At 16.4% G+C, this 13,467-nt stretch overlaps 6 protein-coding genes across 6 annotated transcripts, besides 19 other annotated features; 5 read left to right on the plus strand and 1 right to left on the minus strand. All coding sequences in view use genetic code 6, as the record gives it.

Annotated features, from left to right (window-relative positions):
* Positions 1-1,074: 1,074 nt before the first annotated feature.
* IMG5_201280 (protein phosphatase 2c-related protein, putative) lies at positions 1,075-1,437 on the plus strand (the record flags this gene model as incomplete). Its single annotated transcript, XM_004023941.1, has 1 exon — positions 1,075-1,437. One exon carries the CDS (start codon positions 1,075-1,077, stop codon positions 1,435-1,437), a length of 363 nt encoding a protein of 120 aa, XP_004023990.1.
* A 164-nt stretch (positions 1,438-1,601) lies between these two features.
* Positions 1,602-3,387, minus strand: IMG5_201290 (hypothetical protein; the record flags this gene model as incomplete). The annotated part of the gene is made up of 2 exons (XM_004023942.1): positions 1,602-1,822; positions 3,372-3,387. The coding sequence occupies 2 exons, from the start codon at positions 3,385-3,387 to the stop codon at positions 1,602-1,604; spliced, it is 237 nt and encodes a 78-aa protein (XP_004023991.1).
* Positions 2,936-2,981: a microsatellite.
* Positions 2,941-2,989: a microsatellite.
* Positions 2,947-3,017: a microsatellite.
* Positions 3,061-3,125: a microsatellite.
* Positions 3,061-3,131: a microsatellite.
* Positions 3,082-3,124: a microsatellite.
* Positions 3,388-3,925: 538 nt separating the features above from the next.
* Positions 3,926-6,652, plus strand: IMG5_201300 (hypothetical protein; the record flags this gene model as incomplete). The annotated part of the gene is made up of 4 exons (XM_004023943.1): positions 3,926-4,322; positions 4,367-5,877; positions 5,927-6,380; positions 6,429-6,652. The coding sequence occupies 4 exons, from the start codon at positions 3,926-3,928 to the stop codon at positions 6,515-6,517; spliced, it is 2,451 nt and encodes an 816-aa protein (XP_004023992.1). The 3' UTR covers positions 6,518-6,652.
* Positions 4,325-4,364: a microsatellite.
* Positions 4,735-4,803: a microsatellite.
* Positions 6,653-6,736: 84 nt separating the features above from the next.
* Positions 6,737-6,778: a microsatellite.
* Positions 6,779-7,111: 333 nt separating this feature from the next.
* Positions 7,112-7,140: a microsatellite.
* A 53-nt stretch (positions 7,141-7,193) lies between these two features.
* IMG5_201310 (hypothetical protein) lies at positions 7,194-8,644 on the plus strand (the record flags this gene model as incomplete). Its single annotated transcript, XM_004023944.1, has 3 exons — positions 7,194-7,220; positions 8,341-8,492; positions 8,635-8,644. The coding sequence occupies 3 exons, from the start codon at positions 7,194-7,196 to the stop codon at positions 8,642-8,644; spliced, it is 189 nt and encodes a 62-aa protein (XP_004023993.1).
* Positions 7,294-7,323: a microsatellite.
* Positions 7,748-7,793: a microsatellite.
* Positions 8,645-10,039: 1,395 nt separating the features above from the next.
* Positions 10,040-10,083: a microsatellite.
* Positions 10,084-10,454: 371 nt separating this feature from the next.
* IMG5_201320 (kelch motif family protein, putative) lies at positions 10,455-10,954 on the plus strand (the record flags this gene model as incomplete). Its single annotated transcript, XM_004023945.1, has 3 exons — positions 10,455-10,514; positions 10,586-10,630; positions 10,784-10,954. The coding sequence occupies 3 exons, from the start codon at positions 10,455-10,457 to the stop codon at positions 10,952-10,954; spliced, it is 276 nt and encodes a 91-aa protein (XP_004023994.1).
* IMG5_201330 (hypothetical protein) lies at positions 10,784-12,679 on the plus strand (the record flags this gene model as incomplete). Its single annotated transcript, XM_004023946.1, has 8 exons — positions 10,784-11,030; positions 11,087-11,191; positions 11,233-11,433; positions 11,482-11,714; positions 11,781-12,090; positions 12,133-12,244; positions 12,292-12,359; positions 12,410-12,679. Exons 1-8 carry the CDS (start codon positions 10,845-10,847, stop codon positions 12,677-12,679), a joined length of 1,485 nt encoding a protein of 494 aa, XP_004023995.1. The 5' UTR covers positions 10,784-10,844.
* Positions 11,446-11,480: a microsatellite.
* Positions 11,447-11,480: a microsatellite.
* Positions 12,680-12,714: 35 nt separating the features above from the next.
* Positions 12,715-12,748: a microsatellite.
* A 511-nt stretch (positions 12,749-13,259) lies between these two features.
* Positions 13,260-13,462: a microsatellite.
* Positions 13,283-13,462: a microsatellite.
* Positions 13,300-13,462: a microsatellite.
* Positions 13,463-13,467: the final 5 nt, after the last annotated feature.

Here is a 13,467-nt window from a genome sequence, read left to right on the forward strand (position 1 = left end):
ATATTCAGTATCAGGATATTTAGCATTAAACTTAAAACGGAGTTATGCAAATATTTAACAACTTTATTCTAGCATTTTTTCTAATTGACTTTTTTTAACGATTTGAAAATTATATGTTCATGTTTTTTTTGAATTTATATATTTAACTTTACTTGCTAAAGTCAGGATTTAATTATTGCATTTTTTTATTTATTTTTGGTATTATTATGATTATTATTTAAGATAAATAAATTAAAAAAATATTAATTCTAATTATAATTAAAAAATAAAAATAAAGGATAATAAATACTATATATATTTTAAGGTAATTATTTTATAAAATTTAATTAACAATTTATTTTTTTAATCAAATAATATTTTATAATTTATATTTAAGATTATTTAATATTTTGTTTTAATATTTCTCTGTTTTTTTTATAAAAAAAATAAAAATTAGTTTATTTAAAATTTCGCATAATCCTATAAATTAAAATTATTTAATATTTAATCTAAATTTATAAAATATTTGTTAATCTTTTTTTTTTATTTTATAAATAAAAATTAAAACTATTTGAAAAAATTACATCAAATAAATTGTATAGTATTAAAAAATAAAACATGTCCATTATAACTTAAAATTATTTTAAATCAGCATTAAAAATAATCCCAAATCCATTTAAAGCTCACAAAAAGTTATGTGAAGATGCTGTTTATACTAGTTCTTCTTTATTATCAATAGCAGATGGAGTATCTTCTTGGGAAAAATATGGAATAGATCCATCATAGCATAGCAATCAATTATTAGACAATATATAAAAAACATTTAATGAAAACAAATTATTATATATAACAGATCCAAAAAAATTATTAATAGATGCTAGCCAAAAAACATAGATAAAAGGTTCATCTACATGTTGTTTAATAACAATAGACAATATATAACATAAAATTTACACCTCATATATAGGTGATTGTGGTTATGTTCTTTACCGTAAAAACGAAAGTGTAAAATAAAGACAATTTACTTAATTATTTTTATTAAATATAAAAAAGAAACCATTATATGTAAGTGAAGAATAAATAAAATATTTAAATATGCCTTATTAAATTGGATAATAAAATGATGACCCTGATGATTCTATTTTTAATGAACATGATATTTAAAATAATGATATTCTTGTAATGGGATCTGATGGACTTTTTGATAATTTAGATTAGTTTTAAATTTATAAATGTATTAGACCTTTTTGGCAAATTTCTGACAATATTTAAGATATTTAGATAGTTTGTGATTTTATTGCTAAGTATGCATTTAAATTATCTCGAAACCCAACTTATTAATCTCCTTATGCAATTAAATGTAAGTAAAATTATAAAGATTATAGAGGAGGAAAGTAAGATGATATAAGTGTTATTGTAGCACAAATATAAATACCAAATAAGTAATAATTTAATTGATTATAATAAAAAAATTTTTAAGTATTATGTATTAAACTAAAAATATATATATATATATATATATAAATTTATAATATAAAATAAAAATAAATTATTTATAAGAATATAATTTTATATATTTATTATATATAAATTAATTAATATTTTATAACCAATTTTTGCTATCATTTAAGTAATCCTTTAATACATATTCCTGTAAATCCTCCCCCAAATGCAGCTCCTATAGGACCTCCAGCAATAAAGCCTAAACCACACCCAACAGCTGTGCAAGCTAATTTAGCAATATTTCCTTCAAATTATTTTAATTGTTTATCTGCTTGATCAATTTAATTTTTTGCAGCATTAACATTTTAAGAAACCGATTCAGTATTATTTTTTATCTATTCTATTTATTATGTTTATTAAAAAATTTCTTCATTTAATTATTATGTAATATTTTTTATATGATAAGTTTCTTAAGTTAAATTTTAAAATTCTTTATTCAAATCATCTTCTTTATTATATTCAACTTCTCTTATTTCTTAAGATTAAAAAAAATTAGATATTTATTAATGATCATTTTAATCAATATTTTCTTTGTCTATAGTCATCTAATAAAAATTCATGTTTTCTCTTTACTTTTTCTCAAATTAAAATATTGACTTTTAACAATGTAAACAAAATTCATTATTTTCAGGATTTTTTTTTAATTTTTATATTTCTTCCTTTAAAATTAATTTTGTTTTTTCGGCTTGATTATATATTTCTTGATTTTATATATTAATGTTTTATTTAAGTATATTATTTAATTTATTTAATAAAAATTAGCATTATTCTATTTACAATTACTCCATATATATATTATGTTGTTTTTACAATTTTTAACTAAGCTTTTTTATTTGTTGCCTTTTTTTACCAGCTTCTAATATTGATTCATTTTATTAAGAGATTTTGTAATTATCAAGCTATTTTTTTAAATTCAAAAGTTCCGTATATAATAACCCTTTTTCTTCTAGACTTTATTCTTATGAAAATATTTCTATTTTAACTGAAATAATTTATTACAATTATTCAAATTATTAATTTTGAAGCATTTTTTTTAGTTCTTAATATTTTTATTTTTAAAATCAAAATTAATTGGGACTTTTAAAATTAAAATTAATTTTTATGTTTTTACAGGTATTAATATTAGTATTAAAGAAAATAAAAATATAATATATATTTTTTTTTTCTTGATATATAATTAAATTATAAATATTCTTTCAAAAAATATTATTATTGAAAATAAAAAGATCAAAATATGATTAAGTAGTTGGAATATTTTAATAACTAATAATATTTTTATTTATTATAATATAAATATAATTAAAATAAAGACGAAATTATCATTTTGAATTTAAATTTATGTTAATAAAATATATATAAATTAAATATGTTGTTATGTAAAGATATATTTTTCAATTTATTTTATTAAGTTTGAGTTTTTATTTAATATTTTTTCTTAAATTTTTAAAATGTCTTTTTTTTTTATAATATTTTTAGTTTTTATTAATTTTTTTTTTTTTTTTTAATAATTAATATTTTAGTTTTATAAAAATTAAACTATAAATAACAATTATTTTATTACTTATTTATATTTTTGTTATTTTATAAATATTATAATAATAAATTTTATATTTATTTAATAATATATTTATTAAATTTTATAAAAAATTAATATTTAATAGTACAATTTTATGTATTTTTAAAAATATTATTTATATATTAATAATTTTTTATTTTTTCTTATAATAATATGAATTTAATTTATTTTATGTTTATTTTTTAAAAAGCTTTAAATCTTTTAAAACTAACGTAAATTTCTCTAAAATAAATATACAATATTAGGAACAAATTATATTCGTTTACATATATACCATCAATTTTTTTTATTATTAAATATAATTTTAATTTACTAATAATATATGACATGTTTATATAATATTAAACAACCATTACCTTTCGATTTACTTTTATATTAACTCTAGAAAAGTATATATTTGTAAAATAGTTTGTTTTTGTAATAATTTTCATATTATATATTGGATATTTCGAAAAATATTTAACTTTGCTATTTTATTATATATTTATTAATATTTTCCTTATTTTTTAATATTAGAATTATTTTTTTTTAAGAATTTTCGAAATCAAAAATTTTAATTAAATTATAGTGTTTTTAAATAATATAAATGGTTATTTTTATTTAAAAAATAGAAATAATTTAATAATTATTTTTATAAATATAAAAATTAGAAATTTATTTGAAAACACGTTTTGTTTAATAATAATTTAATGTTAAATACCAATAAAAAATTATTATTAAATTACACGTGTGAAACAATATATATATATATATCTTTATTTAAATAAAATAAAATATAATTTATATTATATATATAAAAATTAATTTCAAAACTTTAATTGTATATTTTATTATTTTAAAATAATATTTTTAATTAAAAAAAAAAAAATGTAAATAAAATATTTCTTTTTATTTGTATTGATTGCATTCAGTGCAACTCTTTTAAAAGCAAATGAGACCTCAACCGAAGAATTCGAATTTTAAACCGAAGTAGGTCGTTTAATGGATATAATTATTAATTCTTTATACACTCAAAAAGATATTTTCTTAAGAGAATTGATTTCTAATGCATCAGATGCTTTAGACAAATTACGTTTCTTATCAGTTAAAGATACTAAAATTCTTGAAGGAGAAAGTGATCTTAAAATTTATGTTGATTACAATGCTGAGGAAAAGACAGTCTCAGTAACTGATACTGGTATAGGAATGACCAAAAATGATTTGATTTAAAACTTAGGTACTATAGCTAAATCAGGAACAACTAACTTTATTGAGGCTATTAAAGGTAAAAATATATATAAAAAATTAAAAAATATTTTTAAAAAATAGGTGGAAATGTTAGTATTATTGGTTAATTTGGTGTAGGTTTTTACAGTTCTTTTTTAGTTGGACAAAAAGTCACAGTTACTTCAAAACATTATGAAGATGAATAATATACTTGGGAAAGTAGTGCAGCTAATTCTTTTACTATTACAAAGGATACAGTATAAACAATAACTAGAGGTACTAAAGTAACTATATATTTAAAACAAGATGCTAACGAATTTGTCGAAGAAAAAACTTTGTCTGAATTAATCAAAAAGCATTCAGAATTTATTAATTTCCCAATTTATTTGAGAACTTTTAGAGAAGAAGAAAAAGAAGTACCAGTTGAAGAAAATGAAAGTGAAAAGAAAGATGATGAAAGTGATGAAAATAAAAAGAAAGAAGAAAGTGAAAAGAAAGGAGATGGTGAAAAAAAAGAAGATGGTGAAAAAAAAGAAGAATAAGATGGAGAAGGAAAAAAAAAAGATGAAGAAAAACCAAAAACAAAGAAAATAAAAGAAAAAATTCCTGAATGGAAATAAATGAATGAAAACAAAGCAATTTGGACTCGCCCTAAAGAAGAAATTGAAGATGAAGAATATGTCAGTTTTTATAAAAGTTTCAGTAAAGACTATGAAGTTCCATTAAATTGGATTCATTTTAAAGGAGAAGGAGAGGTTGAATTTACATCTTTATTGTTTTGCCCAAAGAAAGCTCAACATGACTAATTCGACAACTATTATAGTAAATCAACTGCTTTGAAATTGTATGTAAGAAGAGTTTTAATTAATGAAGAATTCGAAGAATTAATGCCCAGATATTTAAATTTTATTAAAGGTGTTGTCGATTCTGATGATTTACCTTTAAATGTAAACAGAGAAAGTATTCAATAAGTGAAAATGTTGAAAGTAATTAGCAGAAAATTGGTAAGAAAAACTCTTGAAATGATAAAAAAAATGGCTGATGAAGAAGGAAAAGATGAATCGGATGATTATGATGATGATGAATAAGGATCTTAAGATGATTAATAAGTTAAAGATGGTGAAAAGAAGGAAGAAGAAAAGGAAAAAAATGAAGATAACAAAGAAGAATAAGAAAAAAAAGCATAAGAAAGAAGAGATAGATATAAAACTTTCTGGAAGGAATTCGGAAAAAATATTAAATTGGGAATTATTGAAGATTCTACTAATAGAGAAAAATTAATGAAATTAACTAGATGGTATTCTTCTTATAATTCTACTGAATTAACTTCTTTTGATTAATATATTGAAAGATCTAAAGAAGGTCAAGATTCTATTTATTATTTGGCAGGAGATAGCAAAGAATAAGTTCTTAATCATCCTACTATTTAAAGATTACTTAAAAAAGGATACGAAGTCTTAATTTTGGATGATCCAATTGATGAATTTACTTTCTAAAACATGTCCGAATATAATAAAAAAAAATTCGTAAATGTTGGAAAAGGTAACTTCAAATTCCCTGAAGATAATGACTAAGAAAAAAAAAGAAACAAAGCTATTAAAAAAATCTTCAAAGTAATAAAAAAAAAGTATTTATCCATATATTTATTCAAAATAAAAAAAGCCTTTGACTGATTGGTGGAAAAAATTATTGACAGCTGATTTGGAAGAAGTTAGAATTTCTTAAAGACTCCATGATGATCCTTGTGTTATTGTCTCAAGTGAACATGGCTATTCAGCTTAAATGGAACGTATTTCTAGAGCCTAAGCTTATGCCAATTCTGATAGATCTAATCCTTAAGCTAATCAAAAGAAAATTCTTGAAATTAATCCTAATCATCCTGCTATTAAAGAATTACTTGAAAGAGTTAAAGAAGATCCTGATAATTAAACTGAAGAATTAGCTAAAGTCTTATATGAAGGAGCTATGGTTAACTCTGGTTATAACCTTAAAGAACCTATTGGATTCGCATAAAGATTCTACAGATTACTTAACAGTGCATTAGGTATACCTAAAGATGCTCCTATTGAAGATTATGAAGTTAATTTGGATGATGATGAAGATGAAGAAGATTAAGGTATTTTTATTTATTATTAATTTTATATATATTTATATTCTTTTAAAGGTAAAAAGAAAAATGTAGTTGGAGATGATAATGAAGAATAAAATTTAGATGATGGTAAAGATGGTAAAGAAGATAAAGAAGATTTGTGATTTTCTTTCTTTTAGACATTATTTTATAAAAAATAAATAAAAATTAAAATAAAATAAATCATTTTTTTTTTAATTTTTTTGTTAGTTTAATGTTGTTTATTTTAGTTTCTCTTATTTAATTAATACATAAAAAATAAAATAAATTAAGTATTCTATTAAATATTTGTTAATGCGTTTTTTTTTTTTTTAATACTGAGTAGAATAGTTTTTATTTTAAAATAAATAAATTCATATTTTAAAAATTATATTTAAAAAATTATAAATTTATAACTATGAATAAATTATTTATATTTTTACAAAAATATTAATGTGTTTTATTTTAAATAAAATAAAAAAAAATATTTATTTTCAAATAGTCTAAAATCTAAATAAAATTCTTATTTTTATTTGATAAAAATGCGATAATTACTATTGTTATGTATTTTGTTTGTTTTGAATTTTTAGAAAAAAAATAAAAAATTCTTTTTTTATTAATTTTTATATTTGTAAAATCTATAAAAAAACTTGTTAAATAAAAATTATATTTTAAATATTTTTATAAACTATAAATATAATTATAATATCTTTCTATTTTAATATTTAAATATAGGAAGAAAAAATAAAAATAAAAATAAAAATAAAAACTAAGAAGAATTCGTTAATTTTTGTTTTTTTCAACTAAATTCAAAAAATAAATATGGAAAAATAAATCAATAAAGATTAAGTAATAAATATATAAAAAAAAAATTATAGATATAGCGTTTATATACAGAATAAATGATTATTTTTATTTAGAATTTTAAAAATAATATTTTTAAAAATAATATAGTTTTATTATATTTTATATATTTAAATAAAATAAAAAAATATTTATTATTTTTATATTCACTTTTATATTTTTTTCTATTATGAATATTTTTTATTTTGGTTATCATTAATCAAAAACAACTTAATAATATTTAGTTCTTATAGAATTTGTGGAATTAATATAAATATATAATAATAACGAATTAGAATATAAAATTTTAATTTTTTATAATTTTTCTTATATCTTCTTTAGAGATATATATATTTTTTAATAAAAAAAATAGTATACAAATGATTTTTATTTTACTTAACAATAATAAACCTATTTAAATGAAATTTTACCAAAATATTATTCTTTCTAATTTTCATAAAAACCAGTTAGAGCAAAACATAATTACTTATTAGAATAATTAAAAATGAGTCCAAAATTTTCTCATTAAAATGTAAATTATAAAAAAAATAAAATAAAAAAAAAAATAGAAAACAAAATCATAAGATTAGTTAAAAAAATAAATATCTCAAGAAATATCTTCTGCAAGCAGTATAAAAAATTAATGTTTAAAATAAGAAAATCAGCCACTTGATTAATCTTAGAAATTATTAAAAATATTAAATATGCTTTAATAACATCCAAAAGTTTAACCTTTTTTACGTACTGTAAATCCTAAAGCTTAATAATGTCCAGATTATTTTAATTTTATAAAAGAACCAATGGATCTAATTACAATAGAAAAAAAGTTAAATTTAAATTAATATAAATCTTAAAAAGAGTTTGAAAATGATATTTAAAAAGTATGGAATAATAGTTATTAGTATAATGAAAAAAATACTGAAATATATAATAACACTAAGCAAATCGAATAATACTATAAATAAATATTCAAATAAATAATCAATGAAAATGTCGAAGATATAAATAAAACTATTAGTTCAACAAATTAACATGGAACAAGGCATAAATAAATCCAAAATTATAATAAAAAATAATAAAAAACTGATATACCTATGAATATTTTAGAAAAAAAAAATTAATAAAGAATATTTAATAAATTCCTTAAGAGTCTTTATCTGGAATCTGGGAAATTGTAAAATCAGAAGTTGGGCATTAGAAAAATGATAAAGAGTTAGTCTTTGACATTGATAAATTGAGTGTAAAAAAAGCTAGGGAATTAGAAAGTTATATAAAAAGGTAATTAGAAATCATCTAAAAAAATAAAAAAATACTTAAATATTCGTAAAAATAGCAATCTAAATAATTAAGTTAAAGTGGTAAATTAAAATTATTTATTGTTCTTTTTTTTAATATATTTTATTTTTCATTTTTATTTAAGAAAATAGTGAGAATAGTGAAAGCAGTTAATAATACCCAAATAATTAAAGTAATCAAAATAAAGATAAATAGAAAAATAAAATTTAATAAAAAAAAATATAACTAAATAAATGATATTATTAATACATAAAAATAAATTTATAAAATTTAATTGCATTATAAATAAAGAGAAACAAAATATAAAAAAAATATAATCAAAATAAGAAATTAATATTTTTTAGATAATTTAAATGGTTTAAAGTTAATATAAAATAAAAAATATATATATAATAAAAAAACTTTTATATATTATAAATTCTTTTTTATTATTTATTTATAAAAAATAAATAATATTTTATTTTTTAGTATAATTATAAACACTTCTATATGAATAATAATTTATTATAAAATATATAATCACTTAATAATAAAATTTATAAATTTAATAATTTTTTTTATTAAAATATAATTTTTAAAATTAATTTATATATAATAATTTGTTTTTATTAAGTTTAATATATTTATTTTTATTAAATTTCCCTTAATTTATTGTTTTAATAAGTTTAATTTTTTAATTTAATATATTATTATTTAAAAAACAATGTTTTATTTTTGTAAAAGTCATATTCATTTTTTTTAATTATTTATAAAAATATTTTTATTTCATTTGTATTTGATATGCAGCTATAATCCGATATTTAAAATGTGAAGTCTCAATAGCTTGTTTAAAAGATAATTTTTAAATTTCAAATATTTAATTTTATTTATTTAATAATTTTTATTAATTAAATTTGATTGATTAAATCTTAATAATGTTTTTTTCTATATTTGAATTTACTTTTGAATTTCAAAAAGTAATTATTATTAATAAATAAAATGTAAATTATGAGTTATAAGCTTTTTTAAGAAATAATATAAATATATAATTTAATATTTAATATTTCTTTATTAACGAAAAGATATAACGATTATTTAAATTATTTTAAAACAATTTTAAAAAGATAAGTAAAAAAATGTATATAAATTATATAAAATATAATATTTTTTAAAAAAAAAAGAAAATAATATTTATTTATATTTAAATTTTTTTATTTTACATAGTTAAAATTACTCATGTCTTTAAAAATAATTTTCTAGAATAAATTTTTAATTAAATTTATTTATGTAAATAATAAATAATTTAATTTAATATATATATTATTTTTAATTAAAAAAAAATATATATATAAATTTTTAATATTTTAATTATATAAATTAATTATTTATTAAATGGTAATTTTTATGAAATTTGTTTAAAAAAATGTAAATTATAATGTTATGTACTTTATTTTATTATAATATATTTTCTGAGAATAATAGACAAAAAAGGAAATTAATAATTAAAATCAAAAACCATATTTCAAAATACTATGATATATATTATTTAAATAATTATATTAATTTTTAATTAATTTTATTTTATAATTATATTCACAAAAATAATTATATTACCTAAAAGATAATATAATATTAGAAAAATGATCAATAATACAAATTAAGAAAAAGAATAATAATAAAGTAATAATATAAATGAAGAAGAATAACAAGATTAATTTTTACTTTCTTAACATAGCGATTATATATTAAAAAATTAAAAGCAATATCTTAAAAGAGGATAACATTATATACAAAAATAAAAATGGGAATAAGTATAAAAACAATAAAACATATTAAATTTATTAAATTTAAAACAAAATATTATTTAATAAAAAGGCTCTTAAATTCTATGAATTATTAAATGAAGTAAATCCTAATATAGCAAGTTCTTAAATATTAGCTGGACATTGCTGTTTTCATTTTAAAATGCACCAAAAGGTGATTACTTCTTATTAAAAAGCTATGGATTTATCTGTTAAAGCTAATGTAAAATAATATATATAAAAAAAAACTAATATTACTATAATAAATAATATTATTTAATTTAAAATTTATAGAAAGACCCTAATATACATTTTGAACTAGGTGTTTCAAATTATAAAGTAATTATAATAGAATTAATTAAATCTAATATATATATATATATAATAATAATTAAAGATAATAATTTTTTAAGTCTATATTATATGTTTATTAAAAATTATATTCTAATTTTTTTTTTATTGTATTTAATTTTATATAATATAAAATTAAAGCAAGGAAATTTTAATGAAGCTGAATAAAATTTTAATAATGTGAACAAATATTCTTAAAAATATGTCTATTAACATATAATAGATTTATATAGAGCTATTATAAAGAAAGTACATAATAGCCATTTAGAATCTGCAAAATTATTTTTTAAATATTCTTAATTTTAAAGATGAAAAAAATATTTTTAGCGTTCAAAAATCGATTGAAATTTTATGTAATTCTGGATTATAATTAGAATATGCAAAAGAGGTAAATATTAAATATTTTAAATAATTTTTTTAAATATTATTTATTTAAAAATATAGATGGAAGAAGCTTTTATGTGTTATCAGAAAGCAAAATAATTAGAAAGTAGTAATATAAATGCATTAAAATGTTTGAGCTGGTTATTATTTTAGAAAAAATGTTATGTAAGAATAATAATAATAAAAAAATTATATAAATAATAAAGAGGGAATCTATGGATTCGATTTAAAGAGCATATTAATAAAATAATAAAGATTTCGAAGTTCTTTTAATAATGGCTAAAAATTATGATCAATAAAATTAAGTTAAACAGGCTTTAGAATATTTTATAAAGGCGATATAAGTAAATGATAAAAGTTATATTTGTTGGTGTTATTTAGGAATTACATTTTTTAAATTGAATATGGTTTTATTTTTATAAAAAAAAAAAAAAAATTAAAAAAAAAAAAAAAAGATGAAAGATGCTTTCACATGTTTTAATAAAAGTTATAAACTAGAAAATAATATTGAGGTTTTGTTTAATATTGGCTTACTTTTTGAAATAGGAAAAAGCTATATTGAAGCACTTAATATTTATAAATAAATAATTATGGTATGTCCAGATGATTATATGGTTGTAAGAAAAAAAATCAATATAGAAAGAAATGCTTTAAATTAAAATTAAGAGCCATTAAATAAAAAATAATTGTAAATTTTTTTAATAATTAAATTGTGTGTATATATTTTATTAATTATTTTACTTATATTATCTAGAAACAAATTAAAAATGAATTTAAGAGAACCTCCATATAAACCTACTGTTAAATTATGGTTAGAAGAATTGGACGATTAAGGAAAATAAAAGTTATAAGAATAAGAAAATTAATAAATATAATAAATAAATAACTCTTAATAACTAAAATAAAAATTTTCTTTTGATCCTAAATAAACATAACAATAAAATGATAATAAAGATATATATGATAGTTAATTTAATACACCTGGATTAATCGCTTAAACTCCAAATTATAAACTTCTGGGTGAATCTTTTGCTAAAAAAATAGTTGATGTTAAAACACATAAGGTATAAATATTTTATTTTTTTAGAAAAAAAATAAAAAAATAGGAAAGTTTATATAGAAATGTTTTAGATTTTCATAAAAATAGTTTTGATGATATATTCACAAGAAATAGAAATAATTCTATTTCTATGCTTATATAACATAGTAATATGAAAAGTATGTATTAAATTTATTTAATATAAATTAAATAAAAAAAAAAATAGATGAAGAATATACACATTATAATTATCTAGATGATTAAGAATTAATTTATAATTTTTAAACTGAAAATGTATAAAACATCTAAAAATAATATTTATTTATTTTAACAAAAAAATACAGAAAAAGAATAGTATATTATATAGAAAAAATTCAGAAGATAATAGAATTAGAAATAACTCAAATGCCTCTAATACTAATACTTCACCTTTATAAAAATCAGGAAACCAAAAAGGTGATAAAAGTCCTGAATTTGAAAACAATTTATAAGAAAAACCAATTAAAAAAACTAAAACATCTATAAATAATCAATAAATAAAGTCTAATAAAAATTTAGAATTTTGTAACAAAAATTTAATATTTAATAAATTAGGGATTAAAAAATAAAACTGAAAAAAAAATTTTAAATATATATAATTAAATTAATATTATTTATTTATTTATTTATTTATTTATTTATTTTAAAAAAAAAAAAAAAAAAAAACATTTTAAGTTTATTTATATGTTAATTATTATAATTATATTATATTTTTATTTTAATTATTTTTAAAATAATATAATTGTTATTTCATTAAAATTTTCTTTTAATGTATTATATATATTTTTATTTTTATATGCTCATTTATTCTTTTTAGCAATATTATAAGTTCCTTTGTTTTTTTTTTACAATTTATCACTTAAGTTATTACAACTAAAATAATTATCTGAATTTTTTTAATTGTTACCGATATTTTCAAAATTCTTTTCTTATATTTATTTTTTTTAAATTAAAATATCAATTGCAGTTTCATCCATATCAATATCTTATAATTTACTATATTACTTTTAAAGTCTTGCACTTTCAATAATTATTTCTTAAATTTATTAGTCAGTAAGATAATTATTACTATTATTATCAATATCTTCTTCATTGTAATTATTAACTTATTTTTAATTTGTGTTTTTTTGAGCCCTTTTTATACTTTCTTATTACTTTTAATCATTAACACTTTATTTTTTTTAATTATTAATATTTTAATATTTTTAATCATTATTGATTTAATGTTTTTAAACATTATTGATTTAATGTTTTTAATCATTATTGATTTAATATTTTTAATCATTATTGATTTAATATTTTTAATCTTTATTGATTTAATATTTTTAATCATTATTAATTTAATATTTTTAATCATTTATAG

Source organism: Ichthyophthirius multifiliis (genome assembly GCF_000220395.1).
Source record: "Ichthyophthirius multifiliis unplaced genomic scaffold scaff_1120509251426, whole genome shotgun sequence".
Classification (NCBI taxonomy): domain Eukaryota; phylum Ciliophora; class Oligohymenophorea; order Hymenostomatida; genus Ichthyophthirius; species Ichthyophthirius multifiliis.